Here is a 21,241-nt window from a genome sequence, read left to right on the forward strand (position 1 = left end):
ATTCTACAAGGCTCAGATAAAGTGTGCAAGCTGCGAAGGAAACCACAATACCCTCATGTGTGGTGTCAAACTGGACTTTAGCCCAAGACAAGAAGAAGAAGTCAACAAGGGTCAGAAGTCGGACAACGTAACACTCATGTCTAGTCAAGGTGGTAGTTGTACAGGCTTACAGACAGCCAAGGTAAAAGTATGTGGTACTGATGGTAGGGTTGTTACTGCTAAAGTATTGTTTGATAATGGGGCTGATAGAAGTTATATAAGTAGTAGTTTTGTTAAGAAATGCAAACCACAATGGCTAACCAGTAACGCAATTCCCTATTCTAGTTTTGGGGGTCACAGTGCTGGAAAAGATGAACATAGAAATGTTTTCAAATTAAGTATGTTAGATAAAGATAACAATGTTCCTGTCATTACAGCTGAAATTCCTAAGATTTGTCAGCCTCTTGTGAGACCTATTATGTCTAACCATGTGTTAAATTCTTTCTTCCATGTTGAATTAGCAGATGATCACAACAGTACCTCCCCCATGGTGATAGATGTGTTAATTGGTCTTGATTACTACTGGACATTAATTTCAGCAGTAGGTGCCATCCAGAAGGAGTGTGTTGTGACCATGAGGTCCATCATACATCTGCGTGTATGTATATACATATATGTCTGGAAGGTTACCTAATTCTGCTCACACCACTTCCAGGTATTCTGAAACACAGCTTTTGTGTATTTCCCCCCTGTCTGATTCTGACTTGTGTAAGTTTTGGGATTTAGAAACTGTTGGAATTAAGCCAAAGGAGGCAGTGCAAGATGATAGTGACTCAAAAGTAATGCAGGAATTTAAGAATACCGTACAGTTTAAAGCTGATAGATACGAGGTTGCACTGCCGTGAGAGAATGATTCAGTCAAGGAAAAACTCATAAATAATGGAAATATTGCGAGGAGACTTAATAGGTTACAGATGAAGCTTGATAAAGATAAAGAATAAAATAAAGATTATCTCAAGGTGTTGGCTAGTTATGAGGATGAAAACATAATAGAAGAAGTACCTAGTAATGAAATTTCAAATGTAAATCCTGTATACTACATGCCTCACCATCCTGTGATAAAGTTAGATAGTAGTAGCACTAAGATAAGACCTGTATTTGATGCCTCAGCCTCCTGCTTTAATGGTGTTTCTTTAAATGACTGTCTTTATTCAGGCACTTCACTTAACCCAGATTTAGTTGAAGTTTTAGTACGCTTTCGTAGTTGGACCATTGCTATAACTGCAGATATAAAGAAAGCACTTCTGCAAATAAATGTATGCAAGGAAGACCAGGATATGCATAGGGTTTTGCTACCTAAAGAGGATGGCACCATAAGACACATGAGGTTCAACCGTGTTCCCTTTGGCAATACATCTAGTCCCTTTCTTTTGAATGCCACAATTAAAACCCATCTTGCTAAGTATCCTCAAAGTAAAGTAGTCCAAGAACTAAAGACTAATATGTACACAGATAATTGGTTGAGTGGGGCAGATTCAGTGAAGGATGCACATGATAAATTCTGTAACGCACGTAGTATACTGGCAGGTTGTAGCATGGATCCTACCAAGCTAGTTTCAAACTGTATGTCAATTACTTCTAAGTCAAAAGATGGTGTGTATCACATACATGATGGTGATGAGTCAAGTAGTGTGTTAGGGTTGAGGTGGTGTAATGTACAAGATACCTTCTCCTTTGATTGTAGAAAATCTGATGACAGTGTAGAAGTAGCCCACACCAAACGAAGTATTCTAAATATAATAGCAAAGATGTTTGACCCTTTAGGTCTTATAAGTCCATTCATCATGCATGGTAAGATTTTATTCCAAGAGGTGTGGAAATTAAAGTTAGATTGGGATGAAGAATTGCCCTTAGAGTTAAAAGTAAAGTTTCAAAAGTGGATTCATAGTAGTCAAAGTCTCAATGCATTTCACGTGGATAGTTATTTTCCAGGTATGCTTTGGGGAGATCTTAAGGATAATATTGAGTTGCACGGGTTTGGTGATGCCTCTGAAAAGGGATATGGCGCATGTGTGTATCTCCGTGTACCTGTGGACAATAGCTCATTAGTTATGTCCAAGTCACGTGTTGCACCAATAAAGGCATTAACATTACCACGTTTCGAGTTAATGGGTGCTCTCTTGTGTAGTAGATTAGTAAATTTTGTAAAAAATTCCCTACATTTAGACAGTAGAACTAAAGTTATGTGTTGGAGCGACTCCACAATTGCCTTACCGTGGATCAAAGGTGACTTAAGCAAGAAAGATATATTTGTTGCAAATAGAGTAAAGGAAATTAAAGAGTTCGCGTCACCAGAGTGTTGGCTGCATTGTCCTAGTGAAGAAAACCCTGCTGATATAATAACTCGTGGCGTGTTGGCAGACAAACTTGTTCTTAATAGTCAGTGGTTGTATGGACCCCCTATGTTAGCCAGTGTCCTTTGTCATGATGTAAAACAAGGCTTAGATTTAGAAGTGCCCTGTACTACAAGTGTACCTATATGCCTTAGTATTCAAGTGTTACACTCTCCCTTGATAGATTTAGAGAAGTTTAGTGATTTAGAAAAAGCCTTAAGGGTAACAGCATATGTGTTAAGATTCATAGATAATTGTAAAGGGAGGAAGATACAAGGTCCCCTCACTGCTGAAAAAATAGAATTAGCTAATTTGAAATTAATATACAATATACAGCAGGAAGCATTTGCAAATGAAATTAGGCTTCTCTCAAGTAACAAGACTCTTTCTCTCAGCTCAAAATTAAGAAAGTTAGACCCATTCATTGATGACAAAGGATTGCTTAGAATCAAAGGTCGTCTCGAGTTCTCAGAGTTAGACTATGACATAAAACACCCTTTCATAATTCCCAAAGGTAAATATGCTAACCTCTTAATCAAATTTCAGCACAAATACTTAAAGCATGCTGGTGTGGATAGTGTGATATCATCCATACGAACTCAATTTTAGATTGTTAGTGTAAGGAAATTAGCAAAGACCATAGTAAAGGAATGTTTGATTTGTCGTTGGCTTGATTCTAGACCCTGTAGTCAACCTGTAGCGCCACTGCCCAAAGAAAGAATAACTACTGCCAGGCCCTTCAGTGTAACGGGTTTAGATTATGCAGGCCCCCTCTTTTGTGCTGATTTCCCTGACAAGAAGTTTTATGTTTTATTGTTTACCTGTGGTGTAGTAAGGGCCATTCATCCTGAACTTACAGAATCTCTCTCTTTGTATGATTGTATGTTAGCCATAAGAAAATTTGTAGCAAGAAGGGGTTTGCCTAATGTTATATTTTCTGATAATGCTAAGACCTTTATGGCAGCTAAAAGTGAAGTAGTGGCCATGTATGGACATCTAGCCCCCAAATGGAAATAGTCCCTCGATCCCCTTGGTGGGGTGGTTGGTGGGAACGTCTCATTAGATCTGTTAAACTTGCCCTACGTAAAACTCCAGGTCTTAATTATATAAGTGTCCATGAACTAGAAACTGTACTTGTTGAGATAGAGGGATGTATTAACTCTCGACCCTTGACATATGTAAGTGGAGACCCAGACCCTCTCCACTACCTGACTCCTTCCCATTTCATTCTTGGATGTAACCCTCATAGCAAACCCTATTGTGTCATGCAATGTAAATGCCAAAGACTTGAATGATAGGACAATAGTGCAAAATGTAAAGTTAGAACATTTTTGGAAGGTGTGGAGCAACAATTACATAACTAATTTGCCTAATGTTGTAAAGGGTTTTACTCAAAATTGTAAGTTGTCTAAAGGAGATCTTGTATTAATCAAAGAAGATAATGTTCCTAGACTAAAGTGGCCTATTGGAGTAATTGTTGATATATTTCCGGTTAAAGATGGAATTATAAGAAGTATAAAGGTAAAAACTAAGAAAGGTGAAGTGATTAGACCCATACAAAGAGCATATGATTTAGAAATAAGTAAACATGAGAATATGTCTGCTCCTGATGAAAATTTGATGATGTTTCAAGTGATAACATTCATTGTGATGTAGATTTAAGTGATAGAAGTATTGATGTACCTTTGAATAATGTAAGTGATGAAGTACCTAGAAAGTATAGGACGGGTAGAGTTATTAAAGCTCCATTTAAGTTAGATTTATAAGTCAATACAGAATTATAAACTGTGTATATTGCAGCAAAGTGTCCTTTAGTTATGTTTAAGATAAGAAACTACTGTTTTGCTAATGAAGCAACAAATGTAGTCCTTTAAGTGACAAAGGATTTGTTATTAATTGTGATAGAAGAAGTGATTTATTTTTGAATTATTTGTAAGTAGCATACCTTATTAAGAAGCTTAAGGTACGTGTAAAACATTGATTTATTGTATAGGCGGCTAATCGCCCCCTATGGCCGGGAGAATGTTAAATTTAGAAATAAAAAAGTTTCGTTAAGTCCCCCCGAACGGCGGGTCCGTTTTCTTTGACATACGTAATGTCTTCCATGTTCCACCAATATTTGATGTTTTTTATTTTACGCTTATTTACTACAATAAAGACATGTTTAGTTTATGTTACACCATTTATCAACTGTATGTATTTCCATTATGAAGACTATATATTTTAACTGCATTGAAACAGAAGTGTAAATCATTTTACATCAATATAATTTCCTGAATAAATTAGCAGACGCACAACAACACGTGTTTAAATGGCCAGCCCAAAGAACATCTTTATTTACTGCACAAATGTGGCAAGGAAACCCCACACACAGAGACAAAGGCCCACTGGCGTAGCGATATATATATATATATATATATATATATATATATATATATATATATATATGTGTGTGTGTGTGTGTGTGTGTATGTGTATGTGTATGTGTATGTGTATGTGTATGTGTATGTGTATGTGTATGTGTGTGTGTGTGAGTGTGAGTGTGAGTGTGAGTGTGAGTGTGAGTGTGAGTGTGAGTGTGAGTGTGAGTGTGAGTGTGAGGTGTGTGTGTGTGTGTGTGTGTGTGTGTGTGTGTGTGTGTGTGTGTGTGTGTGTGTGTATGTGTGCGTGCGTGTGTGCTACGTGAACACCACTATTGCCAAGGTATTTCAGTGAAAACCTGACTGATTGATATATTCCTTTTGCTTCAGTTACCCAGGTAGTTTAAATTTTCTATAAAATATAAAATACAGAAAATGATATTGCTGTTAATGGGTGACCCATCTATTTTGCGCGTCCTCAGAAAGTTATATGTTTATATCTTTGATATAAGACTTTAATGTGAGGATATCTTAACTGATAGAGATTAGGTCCAAGAAACCCTTATAAATTTACATATATGTGTATGTCTGTGTGTGTGTGTGTGTGTGTGTGTGTGTGTGTGTGTGTGTGTGTGTGTGTGTGTGTGTGTGTGTGTGTATACAGTATATATATATATATATATATATATATATATATATATATATATATATATATATATATATATATAGTAGTAGCAGCTGTATAGTGTGGACGTGCTGAACTGTTGCTCTGAAAAACTCCTTAATTTCTCATCCCCGCCTGCCACGAGGCTGGGGGGAAATGAACAGAGATTAGTGAAGTGTACAAAACACTGAATGATCTAGAAAAAAAATAGGAAAGACAAAATAGAAAATAAATTAGAACAAAAAACAACTGGAAGGAAAAGAAGTGGCATCAAGGAGAGAGGGGAGGTCAAAACGCTGGGTCAGCGGTTCAGCGTGGCCCAGCTGCTTCCAAGGTGACCTCGACCAGACTTGAATAACTCTAAGGGTTTAAACACTACATGTTTAAACCAAGGAGAAGTAAAAGAAACTCTAAAACTGAAAAATGTTTTAAACACAATGAAAAAAAACAATTTATATGCCAAACCTGTGATAGAAAAAAATGCCACAAATGTGAAAATACTTACTTGAAAAACAGGAAAGAAATTATAAGTAATATTGATGCTTACCTAACAGGCATCAGTAATGAACTAAAAATAGATAATCAAGAAAATATACAGAAAGACTGCAGCTGGTGCAAATACATCAATACTAAAAGTAATTCTAGTCTTGAAACTGAACTGGAAAAAAATCAAAGTTGTGACGATATATCAGAAGCCAGTTTTTTTTAAAGAACTAATTAGAATTGAGGAAAATAGGGACACAATGGCAGAAAATGTATATGCACCCGTATCAGACATTCTGGAAAAAGAGGAAATGAGCCATATCGGTGACCAAAAAAAACAGCACACCCAAAAAGTGTGAAGGGGCATGCCCACTAGAAAACATAATTCAGAAAATGTATGAAGAATTAAAGGACTTCAAGATTCAATGTTTGAGGGAGATACAAATATTGAAAGATGAAATTCATGAATTAAAACAAGAGCAAAAAGAAAAACCTAAAGAAAAAAAGGTAACTCAGGCTGCTGAATTGGAAATAGAAAAGGCTGTACAAGACACTAAAATGTAAAAGTAAAGCCAAAGAAGAAACAAGAAAATCCAAGAGGTGAGCAAAGCAAAGTAAATCAGGAAGAAGAAAAAAAACTTTTCTGATATAGTAAGGCAAAAATCAGATAAACAGGCCAAGAATATTCTAGACAGTGATATTTCAGACAATGAACAACCAAAAAAAGATAATGAGGCTGACTGGAAGGTTGTAGGCGACAAAAAGAAGCAACCAAAACAACCTACAAAAGAAAAGTCAGAGAAGAAAAATGAAGATACATTCAGAGCAAATAGGCTCTTTATATACAATCTAGAAGAAAAAGAAGAAAATGATCCTGAAATCAGGAAAACAAATGATATGGAAATGATTAATGATATCATAACAAAATTGAACCTCAATGAAATTATCAAAGTTGAGAGTGCCTTTAGAGAGGGCAAATATTTAAAGGAGGCTTTGAGACCAAGGCCAATTAAGGTCAAATTAGAAAATGAAAAACAGAAATGGAAACTGATTGGAAAGAATATGAAACTAAAGGAAATTGATGAATATAAAGAAGCATGGATATCACCGGACTTGAGCTATGAAAAAAGGCAAAGTCAAAAAACGTTGATAAATAAACTAAGAGAAAACAGAGAAAAAGACGGAGCAGGAAAACACTGGTATATCACCAGCAACAGACAAGGACATTCAGTCCTGCGAAGCATACCTATTCGAACAAAGGCAGGTAATGAAACGCCCACCGCTACACCGGGGGAAGGTCCAGCTCCCCCAAAGTAGGGGGAAACGACATCAATTATCTAACAACAGTAGGTAATGTAGACAGGCAAAGAAATAATTTATTTGAGACTCTGATGTTGCTAAATATACAGGGATTATATCCAAAAAGTAACCAGACAAAATCTACATACCTAGAGGACATGGCAAAGATCAACAATTATTCAATGATAGCTCTTACAGAAACTCATCTGAATGAAGACATAAAAAATGAAGAAATTAAAATTGATAACTATGAGTTAATAAGGAAAGCAGAGGAGAAGCAGAGGAGGAGTAGCTCTTTATATCAGGAAAGAATTAGCAACTAGAATGGATACTGTAATAGAATACTCTAATAATACAGTAGAAATACTAGGGGTATTGGCAAAAGATACAAAAAAGCTATACATTATTTTATACAGACCTCCTGGAACAACAGAAACATCTTTCAATGAATCACTAGGCATTATTAGTAATTACATTGTCAATACAAGGGAAATTGAAGCTATTATTATACTTGGCGATTTTAATTTCCCCTTTATCGATTGGGAAACAAAGAAAATAAAGATAGGAGCAAATGCCACTAAAGATGAAAAACAACAAGCGAGAATGCTTTTAGATTTTGAAGAAAATTTTTACCTTAACCAAATCATCAATATTCCAACAAGGGAAGAAAATATACTGGACCTTGTTTTCATTAGTATAGGGGAAGATGTACACAACATATCATCAACTTATACAGCCCAATCGGACCACAAAATAATTGAAATCACAATGAATAAGTTAAATAATCAGAAAAGTAGTAAAAAACAGATAGCCGAAGCAGAAAAGAGTCTCAGATCTTTAAACTTTAGCCATAATCAAATAGATTGGAAAAAAAATAAATGCAACACTAGAAAAGTCACTGAAAGATATTGACGTCCTCTTAACACCAAAAGATATACTAGAGAAGCTTTATAATGCATTTAAAGATGTCTGTAGAATGTTTGCCCCCCCAAAAAACAACAGAAACAAGAACATTATACCAAGAGATCGAAGGATCATGTTAAGAAACAAGAAAAATAAGGTTAACAAATTGAAAAAAACAACAGATCAGATCAAGAGAGAAAGGATCAAAGCAGAGATAAGAGTTTTGGAAGATAAATTAAAACTGTCTATAAGTAACCAAAAAGCAGCCGAAGAAAAAAGAGCTGTGGAGGCTATAAAACAGAATGCAAAATATTTTTTCTCTTATGCAAACAACAGGTTAAAGAGGAGAACAGAAATTGGGCCTCTTGAGAATAATGGTGCATTGGTAACTGATTCAAAGGAAATGGCTGAATTACTCAAATTGCAATATGAAGAAGTCTATAGTGTCCCAAGAATAGAAAAATTAATATCAGACCCACAGAAACATTTTAGTATTATTAGTAATGAAGATGAATGTCTCACTGACTTCATATTCGATGAAAAAGATATTCTTGAAGCAGTAAGTGAAATACCAACAAACTCAGCAGCTGGGCCAGATGAAATCCCAGCAATCTTTTTAAAAAACTGCAAAGAAACCATAGCAAAGCCAATGGTAACTTTGTGGAGGAAATCTTTGGACATGGGGACTATCCCCAGCTTACTGAAAGAGGGTACTATAATTCCAATATATAAAGGTGGAAACAAAGGTCAGGCCAAAAATTATAGACCAGTAGCACTAACATCTCATATAATAAAAATATTTGAAAGGGTAGTGAGGAAAAAAATTGTTCAATTTTTAGAAAAAGAAAACAAGATAAACCCCGGGCAACATGGATTCAGAAGTGGTAGATCTTGTTTATCACAGATCCTGACACACTTCGAACACATACTAAGGGACCTAACTGAAAATAGAGAAGTTGACGTAATATATCTAGACTTTGCAAAAGCTTTTGACAAAGTAGATCACGGCATCCTGCTACATAAGATTAAAGACCTTGGAATCGGCGGGAAAGTTGGAAGATGGATTTACAACTTCCTAATAAATCGTAAACAAAAAGTACAAATTAATGGGCTTTACTCAAAGGAAACGATTATTATGAGTGGGGTGCCACAAGGGTCCGTTCTTGGGCCCTTGTTATTCCTTATTATGATTGGTGACATTGATAATGGTGTGAAACACTCAAGAGTAACATCATTTGCAGATGATACAAGAATAAGTACACCCTTAGATATACAAGATAATGAAAACAAACTTAACGAGGATCTACATACCATCTGTAAGTGGGCATATGACAATAATATGAAATTCAATGCAGATAAATTTGAAATCATAAGATATAGTCCAATTGGAAATTCAAGGGCAAGATCATATTTTGTCGAAGATGTGAAGATTGAGGAGAAAAAAGTAGTAAAAGATCTAGGACTCTATATGAGTAATGACATGAGTTTCAGTCACCATATAGAGCAGATTGTCAACAAAGGAAAAGTTATGAGTGGATGGGTAATGAGGACTTTTAACACAAGAGACCCAGAACACCTTTTACCACTATGGAAAACATTAGTGACCACAAGACTAGAATACCAGTGCCAAGTATGGAGCCCAAATCTTATAAAAGATATAATGTTGATAGAACAAGTCCAAAGAATCTTTACACGGAAGTTAGATAATATGATGGGTCTAAACTATTGGGAAAGACTAAAAAAACTAAGACTGTACTCACTACAAAGGCGGAGAGAGAGATACTTCATTATATATGTGTGGAAAATTATTGAAAACTTAACACCAAATCCAAGACCTATTGAAGGAGGGGGAATTCAGGTAAGACATTCCCCCAGGCAGGGAAGAACATGCTATCGCATTGGGATAAGTGCACAAACATGCCTGTTAAGAAAAATGCAAAAACAAAGTTTCCTAATAAACGGACCTAAATTGTTTAATAGCATACCGAAGGATATAAGAAACTTAAAGCAGTGTAGTGTTGAAGTATTTAAAAGAAAACTAGATAAATGGCTACACTCAGTACCAGATGAACCACCAACATGTGGTAGTGAAAGAACGAGGGCTGAATCAAATTCCATCCCTTATCAAATTCAGTTGCTTGCAACTGACAAAAAACGGGCGGTCCCCCAGGACGGCCCTGGCATGAGCTAATAACAAGGCTCAAGCTGTAACTACTACCAAGTAACCAAGTAAGTATATATATGTGTGTGTGTGTGTGTGTGTGTGTGTGTGTGTGTGTGTGTATGTGTATGTGTCTATGTATATATATATATATATATATATATATATATATATATATATATATATATATATCTGTGTGTATGTGTGTGTGTCTATGTATATATATATATATGTATGTGTGTGTGTGTGTGTCTTTGTGTGTGTATATATATATATATATATATATATATATATATATAGATATATATATATGTATATATATGTATATATAGGTATATATATGTATATATATGTATATGTATATATATATATAAATATATATATGTATATATATATAAATATATATATGTATATATATATCTCTGTGTGTGTGTAAATATGCATATATATATATATATATATATATATATATATATATATATATATATATATATATATATATACATACTTACACACACACAAACATATATATATATATATATATATATATATATATATATATATATATATATATATACATATACATATGTATATTTATATACATATATATATATATATATATATATACATATATATATATATATATATATATATATATATATATATATATATATATGTACGTATATACATATACACAAACGCATACATACATACATACATACACAATACACACACAAACATATATATTCATATATGTATATATACATATACATACAAATTTGCAAAATCAGCTGGCAATGACAACATCACTATAGAAGCTTTAACTGCTTGCAAAGAAATAAGTATTAGAAAACTAAGCTTACTAACCAACAAAATTTACGAATCGAGTCTGTGTTCATCGCACTTCCGAAAAATGTGACTTACTTGAATGTGGTAACTCTCGGCTAATTAGTCTTATGAACCATATTACAAAGCTAATCTTGAGAGTAATAATGAGGCGAATCCGAAATAAACTTCCTCCAGAAATTAACGAGGAGCAGTTTGGTTTTACAAAAGACTGCGGTACTCGAAATGCAATATTTGTGCTTAGATTAACTGGTGAAAGGTCAATCGAAATGCAGAAAGATGTCCACTTATCTTTTATTGATTACGAGAAGACCTTCGATCGAGTCAAGCATGGCATCCTTATGGATGATCTCGTCACTAGGCATTGACGGGCAAGACCTTCGGCTGCTGAACAACCTCTACAAAGAACAAGTGGCTGCCATTTCGATAAACGGAAACTTAAGTAACTGGGCTCCTATTAACTGCGGTGTACGGTAAGGATGTGTTTTGTCACCTGACCTTTTTTCGCTTTATGCCGAGAATATTATGCGTCAAATGATTCAGACAGAGAACTCTAAGATTAATGGAAGGCCGATCACCAACGTCAGGTACGCATACGGTACTGTCTTGATTGCTAATAATACCCAAGCTCTTCAGAAATTGATAACATCCTTACAGAGAGAAAGCGAAAAAAGAGGCCTTTTTTTATCAACAAGAAGAAAACAAAGATTATGGTCATGACCAAAAAGCCAATAACCCCGAAAAGTGAAATCCTTCTAAACGGAGAAGTATTAGAACAAACTGAATATTTCGACTATCTTGGCAGTACTGTAACGTCGGACTGCAGAAGAGACAAAAAAAAAAAAAAAAAAAAAAAAAAAAAAAAAAAAAAAAAAAAAAAAAAAAAAAAAAAAATCGGAAAAGAATAGTCGTGGCGAAAGAAGCAAGAAACTAAATACAGAATTGAAAATCAGACTTTTAAAATGCTATGTCTGGTCCAGTTTACTGTATGGCTGTGAAAGCTGGACGTTAAACAACAACAGTAAGAAAAGATGTGAAGCAACGGAGATGTGGCTTTATGGAAAAATGAAGAGAATATCGTGGACCAAAAAGTTATCTAACGAAAAAATACTAAAATTAGTGAAAAAGGAAAGAAGTTTGCTGGTTACTATCAGAAAAACAACAACTAAGTTTTATTGATCATGTGATCAGAAAAGATGGTTTGGAAAAGCTTGTGATAGAGGGAAAAATCGAAGGAAAGCGTCAAAGAGGAAGACAGAGGCAAACATTCTTTGAAGGCCTGGCGTTGGCTGTTGGGTGCAAGGTCCTAGATTTGTTGCTGTGTGCTAGTGGAGATCGGGCTGGCTTCAGACGCATGACAGCCAATGTCAGGTCTTGACTCGGCACTCGAAGAAGATATATACATATATATATATATATATATATATATATATATATATATATATATATATGTATGTGTATATATACATATATGTATATATATATATATATATATATATATATATATATATATATGTACACATATTTTGTCGAAGGTGTGGAGATGAGGAGAGAAAAAAAAAAAGAAAAAGTAAAAGACCTAGGACTCTATATGAGTAATGACATGAGTTTCAGTCACCATATAGAGCAGATTGTCAACAAAGGAAAAGTTATGAGTGGATGGGTAATGAGGACTTTTAACACAAGAGACCCAGAACACCTTTTACCACTATGGAAAACATTAGTGACCCCAAGATTAGAATACCAGTGCCAAGTATGGAGCCCAAATCTTACAAAAGATATAATATTGATAGAACAAGTCCAAAGAATCTTTACACGCAAGTTAGATAATATGATGGTTCTAAACTATTGGAAAGACTAAAAAAACTAAGACTGTACTCACTACAAAGGCGGAGAGAGAGATACTTCATTATATATGTGTGGAAAATTATTGAAAACTTAACACCAAACCCAAGACCTGTTGAAGGAGGGGGAATTAAGGTAAGGCATTCCCCCAGGCAGGGAAGGACATGCTATCGCACTGGGATAAGTACCAAAACATATGATGCCTTATCTGCAGCGTCATTATCTGCAATAATTGCCAAAAACTCGCAATAATTTGCTGCCGTATTTCAAGTTCTATTGCCAAAGAGCACCACCCGCCCACGCGTACCAACCTATCCAATAGGGGCGCCAACACGCATGCGCGAACCATCGCCGAATGGCGAAAATGCCAAATATTTCCTGATTTTTATTTTATGTCGTCTCATTGAACTATTTAAAGAGTATCTCAATGATGGTTTACAACAAAATTTATGTAACATTGAAGTAAGATTATAATGTACAATATACTGCATATTTCGAGACTCCAGTTCATGCGTGAAAATATAAAACAAATACCACCATATGTAGCTTTGATAAATGGGTGGTAAATAATTGTTTGAATCCTTTGACTTGGATTACATTTACTTTTTAACTCGTAAGAAACTGAATTTACTAAGTGTTTGACATGATAAACACTTGAACAACAAAAAGTCTATTGGATGTATTTTTATGTTCATTCTCAGGGCAGACTGGTAATCAAAGGCTATTGAAGTATATAGTCACAATCAGAGTAATGCGTTCGAATTTGTTTAGATTTGATGGGCAGTGTAAAGGGTTTCATCTGGTGGTTTCACATCAATTGTTGTTGTCAATCGCTGACTGACCATTTGGTCGTTTGTTTGTTTGTTGGTGTGTGTGTGCGAATTTCTTTTTGATTTCACGCCACCAAAGCAACGTAGGTGACCCACTCAGCATGGACGGTCACTTAGCTCCGGTCTTCTCGCCTATTCACACTCATGTGAATATACTGTTAATTACTAATATTATCTCCTGATACACTTCGATTATATTAAAGTGTATATATTGTGAAAATGAATATTGCTAGTTTTACAATATTATTTTTCTAGCCTCCATAGGTGAATGCAGATAAGCTGTTAAACTGCTGTTCTGGTATTACGGTTTTGGTATTGCTGTCATAATTGACCCGAGTTGTGCTCTGGTGCCACAGCCTTTGGCTCCACAACCTCTGGTGCCACTACTTCCGGTGTTACAACCTGAATCTCAAGAATACCGTCTGCTTCATACCAAACAAAGACTACAATATCTATATTTTGTTTGTGTTGTGTTCTGTTTATTTTGTTGCTGTAAATAAGTGTAAATATATGTGGTTTGGATATGAACAAGTTTGCTTTTTAAACCTCGAGTGGCTTAATCATTCCAAGGATCATAAATAAAAGAAACCAAAGGGGCCAAAAAGACCTTGAATAATAACAAAACCCCTGACAGGCAGCAAGTGGTCTCTTCAGAGAAAACTAAGTAAATCAAGTCGGTAACTCATGTAAAACAATAAAATACCTGAGTTTAGTATTATTTACTGTGATAACCTATAATGTTTGCAAATAATAATGTTGTGTGTTGTTTGATATCCATTTTAAACAAGACTTCTGTAATACACGCACAATATGCGAGGATAACTTTTGTTGCAATGAAATCATGAAAAGTATAGCATACCTAGGTGAATAAGCCTAGAACAAATCTTGCTTTGATTGATGTGTCATGAAATGAATTCGATATTTGCACAAATAAGATCTATTTACTGACTGCTAATCTGCAATCTTTTTTTTTTTTTTTTTTTTTGAAGAAATAAACTTTTTTTTTCATGCTTAAAGTAGCATGATGTTAACATATTCAGATTCCCATTCCGATATGAATTACTAAAACAAGAAATGTATTTTATGAACTTAAGTGTTTTTCATCAGAAGAAGCAAATAACTAAAGTTTTTCAAAGGCGCGCCACATAGGCACGGGTCGCTCTGTGAGCGTGACGGCTGGTTTTATTCAAGCGGTACGACACTTTCGCTGTCGTACACCCGACAGTGCCCATGAAGCTGAAATTATTTCAAGACTTTGACGGTGCAGAAAAGGCCTCATGTCTGTTAAGAAAAAATGCAAAAACAGTTTCCTAATAAAGGGACCTAAATTGTTTAATAGCATACCGAATGATATAAGAAACCTAAACCAGAGCAGTGTAGAAGTGGCTACATTCAGTAGCAGATGAACCACTAACGTTTGGTAGTGAAAGAACGAGGGCTGAATCAAATTCCATCCCTCATCAAATTCAGTTGCTTGCAACTGACAAAAAACGGGCGGTCCCTTAAGCCACGTCCACACGGTCGAGCTGTGCCTGGCAGGGTAAAGTCTGCAGACTATGCCTGCGTAGGTGTCCACACAGCTGTCTGTGGTGGTTGGAGGGCAGTCGGACGCCAGCAGTTGTTGTGAGCGAGTGGTTCATTACGGTACGATCACCTTGGTTCACGCCATAGTTCGAAAGAAGATCGCACTATTCTTATCGTGACCAATATGCACTAGTACTCGGTGTGGACATGGTGTACTAATAACGTGGTAGTCAGTGGATCTGCCTGCACCTTACCTCGTGCGTTTGGTAGTGACGGAAGACCTCGATCCACTGCCCTCTATTGGCGCCGGGAGCGGACAGTGGACGTGGCTTTAGGATGGCCCTGGCATGAGCCACTAACAGGGCTCATGCTGTAACTACCTACAAGTAACCAAATAAGCTATATATATATATATATATATATATATATATATATATATATATATATATATATATATATATATATATATATATATATATATCTGTGTGTGTGTGTGTGTGTATGTATATATATTATATATATATAATATATAGTGCTACGCCAGTGGGTCTTTGTCTCTGTGCGAAACATGTGTTACTAATAAAATGATGTAAGCTGGACAAACATGACGCAACGTCTGGGCAGGAGCAGCGGAGGAACGAAGCCAGGACAGACGCAGTTAGCTGCTGCCCCTGGGAAGACCTCGCGTGTGCCCCTTGTGACCTGATATACTTTGTGTTGCCCTGTTATAAGCTGTATTGTGCAGTGTGATGTGCTGGTTTCCCACCTGTATTGTGCCTATAGAAAAGTGTACGGGTAAAGAACTGGTGTAAATAAAGGACTGTTATTGTGTGTTTATTTCGTGCCTTGCCTCTCCACGTGGCGTTTCCCCTCGTGGTGTTCTGGGACGCTGTGGTGTTCGGTGCCTCTTGGAGCTGTTCTGTGTTCACGACCCTGTGGTTAGCACGCCGTCTGCCTAGCCTGCCTCGTGTTGGTGGCAGATAGACGAGGCGGCCGGCGTAACATTGGTGTCAGAAGTGGGATCTGTGACATTTGAACAGTAAGACGCGCCGATTTATCATGGCGTCCAAAGATGGCGGCAGCCATGAGGGAGAGGAGGCAGGCACGAGTGAAGTGAAGCCGAGCCAGATGGACCTGATCAGTGCCATGCTGGCCGGTATGAGGGAGGAAATGGCACAAAGGGCTCGTGAGCAGGAACAAAGGGCACGCGAGCAGGTGCAGCACCTCGTCGAGATGCAGGCAAGGAAAGCAGAGGAGCAGGCGCAGCACCTCGTCGAGATGCAGGCAAGGAAAGCAGAGGAGCAGGCGCAGCATCTCGTCGAGATGCAGGCAAGGAAAGCAGAGGAGCAGGCGCAGCATCTCGTCGAGATGCAGGCAAGGAAGGCAGAGGAACAGTTCTGCCATCTTGTTGAGGTGCTACAGAGCAATCTCGCATCTGTGAAGATGGAAACGCAGCAGTACACCGACAAGGCCTGCAACAGCGTGAAGAGTGAACTGCTGGAGGAGGTGCAGACTCTGAAAGGCGAGGTTCAGGGCCTGAGGGAGGAGGTGAAAGCAGAAAGGCGGCGTCACGAGGTAGCAACGTCGCACGCGGAGAAGGCAGACGAGGTTCTGGCAACAGATGCCAGAGTGTCAGATTTACTGGGGTCTGCCTGGGGTCCGTGGCAGGGAACCTCCGGGCCTCGCAGCGTCGTGTCGGAGCCGGTGGCCGCTGCAGGAGGCTGGGGACCCATCGGAACCGCTCCCTTGGGTACAGGTGGCGGCAAACTCGGACCCGGTCAACCCGCCTCGTTGCCTCCCTCACCCCCTCCCTCCCCTCCGGGCGTGTTAGTTCACGGCACGCTTTCTCCACCCCGCAGCCCCTCGGCCTCCAGACATCCTGTGAGGCGTAAGCCAGCTGAGTACGACGGGAAGGTGGCCTGGGAGGCATATGTCGCCCAATTTGAAATGCTGGCATCTGTCCAGGGCTGGAGCCAGGAAGAGAAGGCACTGCAGTTGGTAACAGCACTAAGGGGCCCCGCGGTGGAAGTGTTGGAACATCTGCCGCCATCCCAACATGCCTCTTACACCAGCGTGGCAGAGGCTTTGAAACCCCGTTTCGGCCATCACCACCAGGCAGAGGTATATCGGGCCCGCTTGAAGAAGCGGACTCGTGAGCGTGGTGAGAAGCAGTCCCAGCTGGCACAGGACGTGGAGGCGCTGGTAAGGAGGTCGTACCCTGCGGCTCCGGAAGAAATGATCGTGGTACTGGCCCGTGATTTCTTCGTTGACGCTTTGAAAGACCAGCAGCTGCAAATCTACGTCAAGCAGGCACACCCTGAGAACCTGCAGATGGCGCTGGCGAGGGCCTTGGAGTTCGAGGCCTTCCTGAAGGGAACCAGTGGCCAAGAGCCGGTCGCCCAGAACCGTCGTGATCTCTGGGGCCGGAAAGTGAAAATGAAGGCAGTGTCAAGGAGGGTGAGCCCGTATAGATTCCACGGCTCGTGTTGGGGCTGTGGCGAAGAAGGGCACAGACGCAGTGCCTGTCCTAAGGCTAAGGAAGTGGTACATGCGGAAAACTCGGACAGGCTGAAGAAGGGGGCCGAATCCCAGCCGTCCTCGGTTTCTGGACCCCGACTTGAGTAACTGCCGTCGATAACCAGCTCGATGCAGGTGGAGGGCTCAGTAGATGGGAAGCCATGCCGCCTGACAGTGGACACTGGGGCTGAGAAGACCCTAATGCGGCCTGATATGTTGGCCACTACGCGACTTTAAGACGCACCACAGAGACTGTGTGGTGTCATGGGGCATTGTGTGCAGCTCAAGGGGCAAGTGGAGGCTCGTATCGGCGTGGGCAGCGCGGTGCAGCGGCTGCTGATGTATGTCGCCGATCGGACGAGCCATGTTTGCTGGGCCTTGACTACCTGACGCAGAGTAAGGCGTGTGTCGACCTTGGATGGAATCTGGTGAGGATGCACGGTGATGATGTGTCCTTGCTTCCGAAGGTTGGCTGTGCAGAGGTAGTTACGGCTGAGCGACTGCACCTTGCCCCCAGGACAGAGTCTAGGATCCGGTGTCAACTGTCGAGAGAGATGCATGGAGTGGAAAGCATGGTGGAGCCCATTGAAAACCTGCAGCTGGCTGACGGAATAGCAGTCGGGTGGAGTCTTGTTGGAGCCCAGGATGAGGACGTGACAGATGCTGACCAAGATGAGGACGAGCATTTGGACGGTGAGGGCGATGCGACAGAACCGCTGCCCACACCACTGCGGCAACCCCGGCGAGAGCGAAGAAAGCCACGTTGGATGAAATATTTTTGTGTTGTTTCTGAGAACTAATTACCATTACGTTTTCTTTTGTTTTGAAATAATTTTGTTTGTTTTTGAGGAATGATTTTCTTTATGTTTCCTGTTGTTTATTTAATGTTTAGGCATGTCAGAGCAGACGGGTCGTCTGCTTGATAGGGGGGGATAGTGCTACGCCAGTGGGTCTTTGTCTCTGTGCGAAACATGTGTTAATAATAAAATGATGTAAGCTGGACAAACATGACGCAACGTCTGGGCAGGAGCAGCGGAGGAACGAGGCCAGGACAGACGCAGTTAGCTGCTGCCCCTGGGAAGACCTCGCGTGTGCCCCTTGTGACCTGATATACTTTGTGTTGCCCTGTTATAAGCTGTATTGTGCAGTGTGATGTGCTGGTTTCCCCCCTGTATTGTGCCTATAGAAAAGTGTACGGGTAAAGAACTAGTGTAAATAAAGGAAAGACTGTTATTGTGTGTTTATTTCGTGCCCTGCCTCTCCACGTGGCGTTTCCCCTCGTGGTGTTCTGGGACGCTGTGGTGTTCGGTGCCTCTTGGAGCTGTTCTGTGTTCACGACCCTGTGGTTAGCACGCCGTCTGCCTAGCCTGCCTCGTGTTGGTGGCAGATAGACGAGGCGGCCGGCGTAACAATATATATATATATATATAAATATATATATATATATATACATATATGTGTGTGTGTGTGTGTTTGTGTGTGTGTGTGTTTATGTGTGTGTGTGTTTGTGTATGTGTGTGTGCGGGTGTGCGTGTGTGTGTGTGTGTGTGTGTGTGTGTGTGTGTGTGTGTGTGTGTGTGTGTGTGTGTGTGTGTGTGTGTGTGTGTGTGTGTGTGTGTGTGTGGTGCGTGAACACCACTATTGCCAAGTTGTTCCAGTGTATTCCTGATTGATTGATCAATTCATTTTGCTTTAGTTACTGGTTTAGCCTTCATTTTCTGTAAGATATAAAATACAGAAAATGGTAATTTTGTTAATGGGTGATCAATCTATTTTGCGCGTCTTCAGAAAGTTAAATGTTTATATCTTTGATGAAAGAGTTTAATGTAAAGATATTCCATTTGGTAGAAATTAGGTCCAAGAAGCCCTTAAAAATTTACAGGTAGTGGATACGGTACACGAGGAAACCAAAGTAGTTTCCGTGATAAAAGTCTATCGAACTTTGGAGAATAAAACAGCAAAGAGATAAATGTGGTGTTTTCTTGCCACATTCGTACAGTTAATAAAGATGTTGTTTGGGCTGGCCATATGAACACGTGGTGTTGTGCATCTGCTAATTTATTCAGAAAATTATATATGTCAAAGAAAACGGACCCGCCGTTCGGGGGGACTTAACATTTTCATTTCTAAATTTAACATTCTCCCGGCTATAGGGAGCGATTAGCCGCCTATACAATAAATCAATGTTTTACACGTACCTTAAGCTTCTTTAAGGTATATGCTACTTACAAATAATTCAAAATTAAATAACTTCTTCCATCACAATTAATAACAAATCATTTGGCACTTAAAGGACTACATTTGTTGCTTCATTAACAAAACAGTAGTTTCTTATCTTAAACATAACTAAAGGACTCTTTGGTGCAATATACAGTTTATAATTCTATCGAACTTTGGAGAATAGAACAGCAAAGAGATAAAGGTGGGGTTTTCTTGCCACATTCGTGCAGTAAATAAAGATGTTCTTTGGGCTGGCCATTTAAACACGTGGTGTTGTTGTGCGTCTGCTAATTTATTCAGAAAATTATATTGATGTAAAATATTTTACACTTCTGTTTCAAAGCAGTTAAAATATATAGTCTTCATAATGGAAAAACATACACCTGATAAATGGTGTAACATAAACTAAACATGTCTTTCTTGTAGTAAATAAGCATAAAATAAAAAAACATCAAATATTGGTGGAACATGGGAGACATTACGTATGTCAAAGAAAACGGACCCACCTTTCGGGGGGACTTAACTAAACATTATCATTTCTAAATTTAAGAATAAATATAGCGCACGGATTATAGAATAAATTACAATAAAATATCTTAGGATAATTCCGGTTGACAATCCCAGCATATTGGACATCGTTTATTCTCTTATCATAATGCTAGTATCTTTGGGTAATAAGATGCTTATTTAAGGTGTAATCCTTATCTGCATTTTCTCGTAATAGCTTGCTGTCGAATTGCATATAATTTCACATATTAGCTTCGCCCACACACGCCTGCCAACCTATCTAATATGGCTGCCAACACGCAAGCACGAACCATCACCGAATGGCGAAAATATCAACTAACATTTCAAGTCGTCTCATTCGCCCCTTTAAAGAGCATCTTAGTAAAGTTTATATAAAAATAAATTACGATTATAATGATAAGCATTTCGTATTTTCAAGACTCAAATTCACAGCTTAAAATGTAAAACAAATACCGTAACTTTGATAAATTAGTTATAAATAAATGTATGAATCCTTTCACTATGATTTTCATTTATCTTCAAACTCGTAAGAAACTGAATTCAACTAGAGCTCGGACTATTTACTTTGACGTAACATCTACATGAGCTCTATAGTTCTGAGAAATTATTTTTTGCTTTTAGTACCTGACTCCCGCGCCACTTCACGAATAATAGATTTGATTGTTTGAGGAATTTTATTTGTATGTTTT

General features: G+C 38.4%; 1 protein-coding gene across 1 annotated transcript; it reads left to right on the forward strand.

Annotated features, from left to right (window-relative positions):
• Positions 1-379: 379 nt before the first annotated feature.
• Positions 380-4,028, forward strand: LOC147467488 (uncharacterized). The gene is made up of 6 exons (XM_086531191.1): positions 380-600; positions 695-807; positions 988-2,594; positions 2,982-3,342; positions 3,468-3,644; positions 3,871-4,028. Exons 1-6 carry the CDS (start codon positions 380-382, stop codon positions 4,026-4,028), a joined length of 2,637 nt encoding a protein of 878 aa, XP_086387317.1.
• The last annotated feature ends 17,213 nt before the right edge of the window (positions 4,029-21,241 follow it).

The sequence above is a fragment of the Penaeus japonicus genome, unplaced genomic scaffold (genome assembly GCF_977035675.1).
Source record: "Penaeus japonicus unplaced genomic scaffold, GWHDUDI00000001_assembly GWHDUDI00000035, whole genome shotgun sequence".
NCBI lineage: Eukaryota > Metazoa > Arthropoda > Malacostraca > Decapoda > Penaeidae > Penaeus > Penaeus japonicus.

What these genes read in the sequence shown, in the direction of transcription:
- LOC147467488 (XM_086531191.1), top strand. Translation starts at nt 380, where the DNA reads ATGTTAGATAAAGATAACAATGTTCCTGTCATTACAGCTGAAATTCCT. An exon ending in GTAGGTGCCATCCAGAAGGA is followed by an intron (nt 601 to 694) that starts GTGTGTTGTGAC and finishes CACCACTTCCAG; the next exon opens with GTATTCTGAAACACAGCTTT. An exon ending in ATTTAGAAAAAGCCTTAAGG is followed by an intron (nt 2,595 to 2,981) that starts GTAACAGCATAT and finishes ACTCAATTTTAG; the next exon opens with ATTGTTAGTGTAAGGAAATT.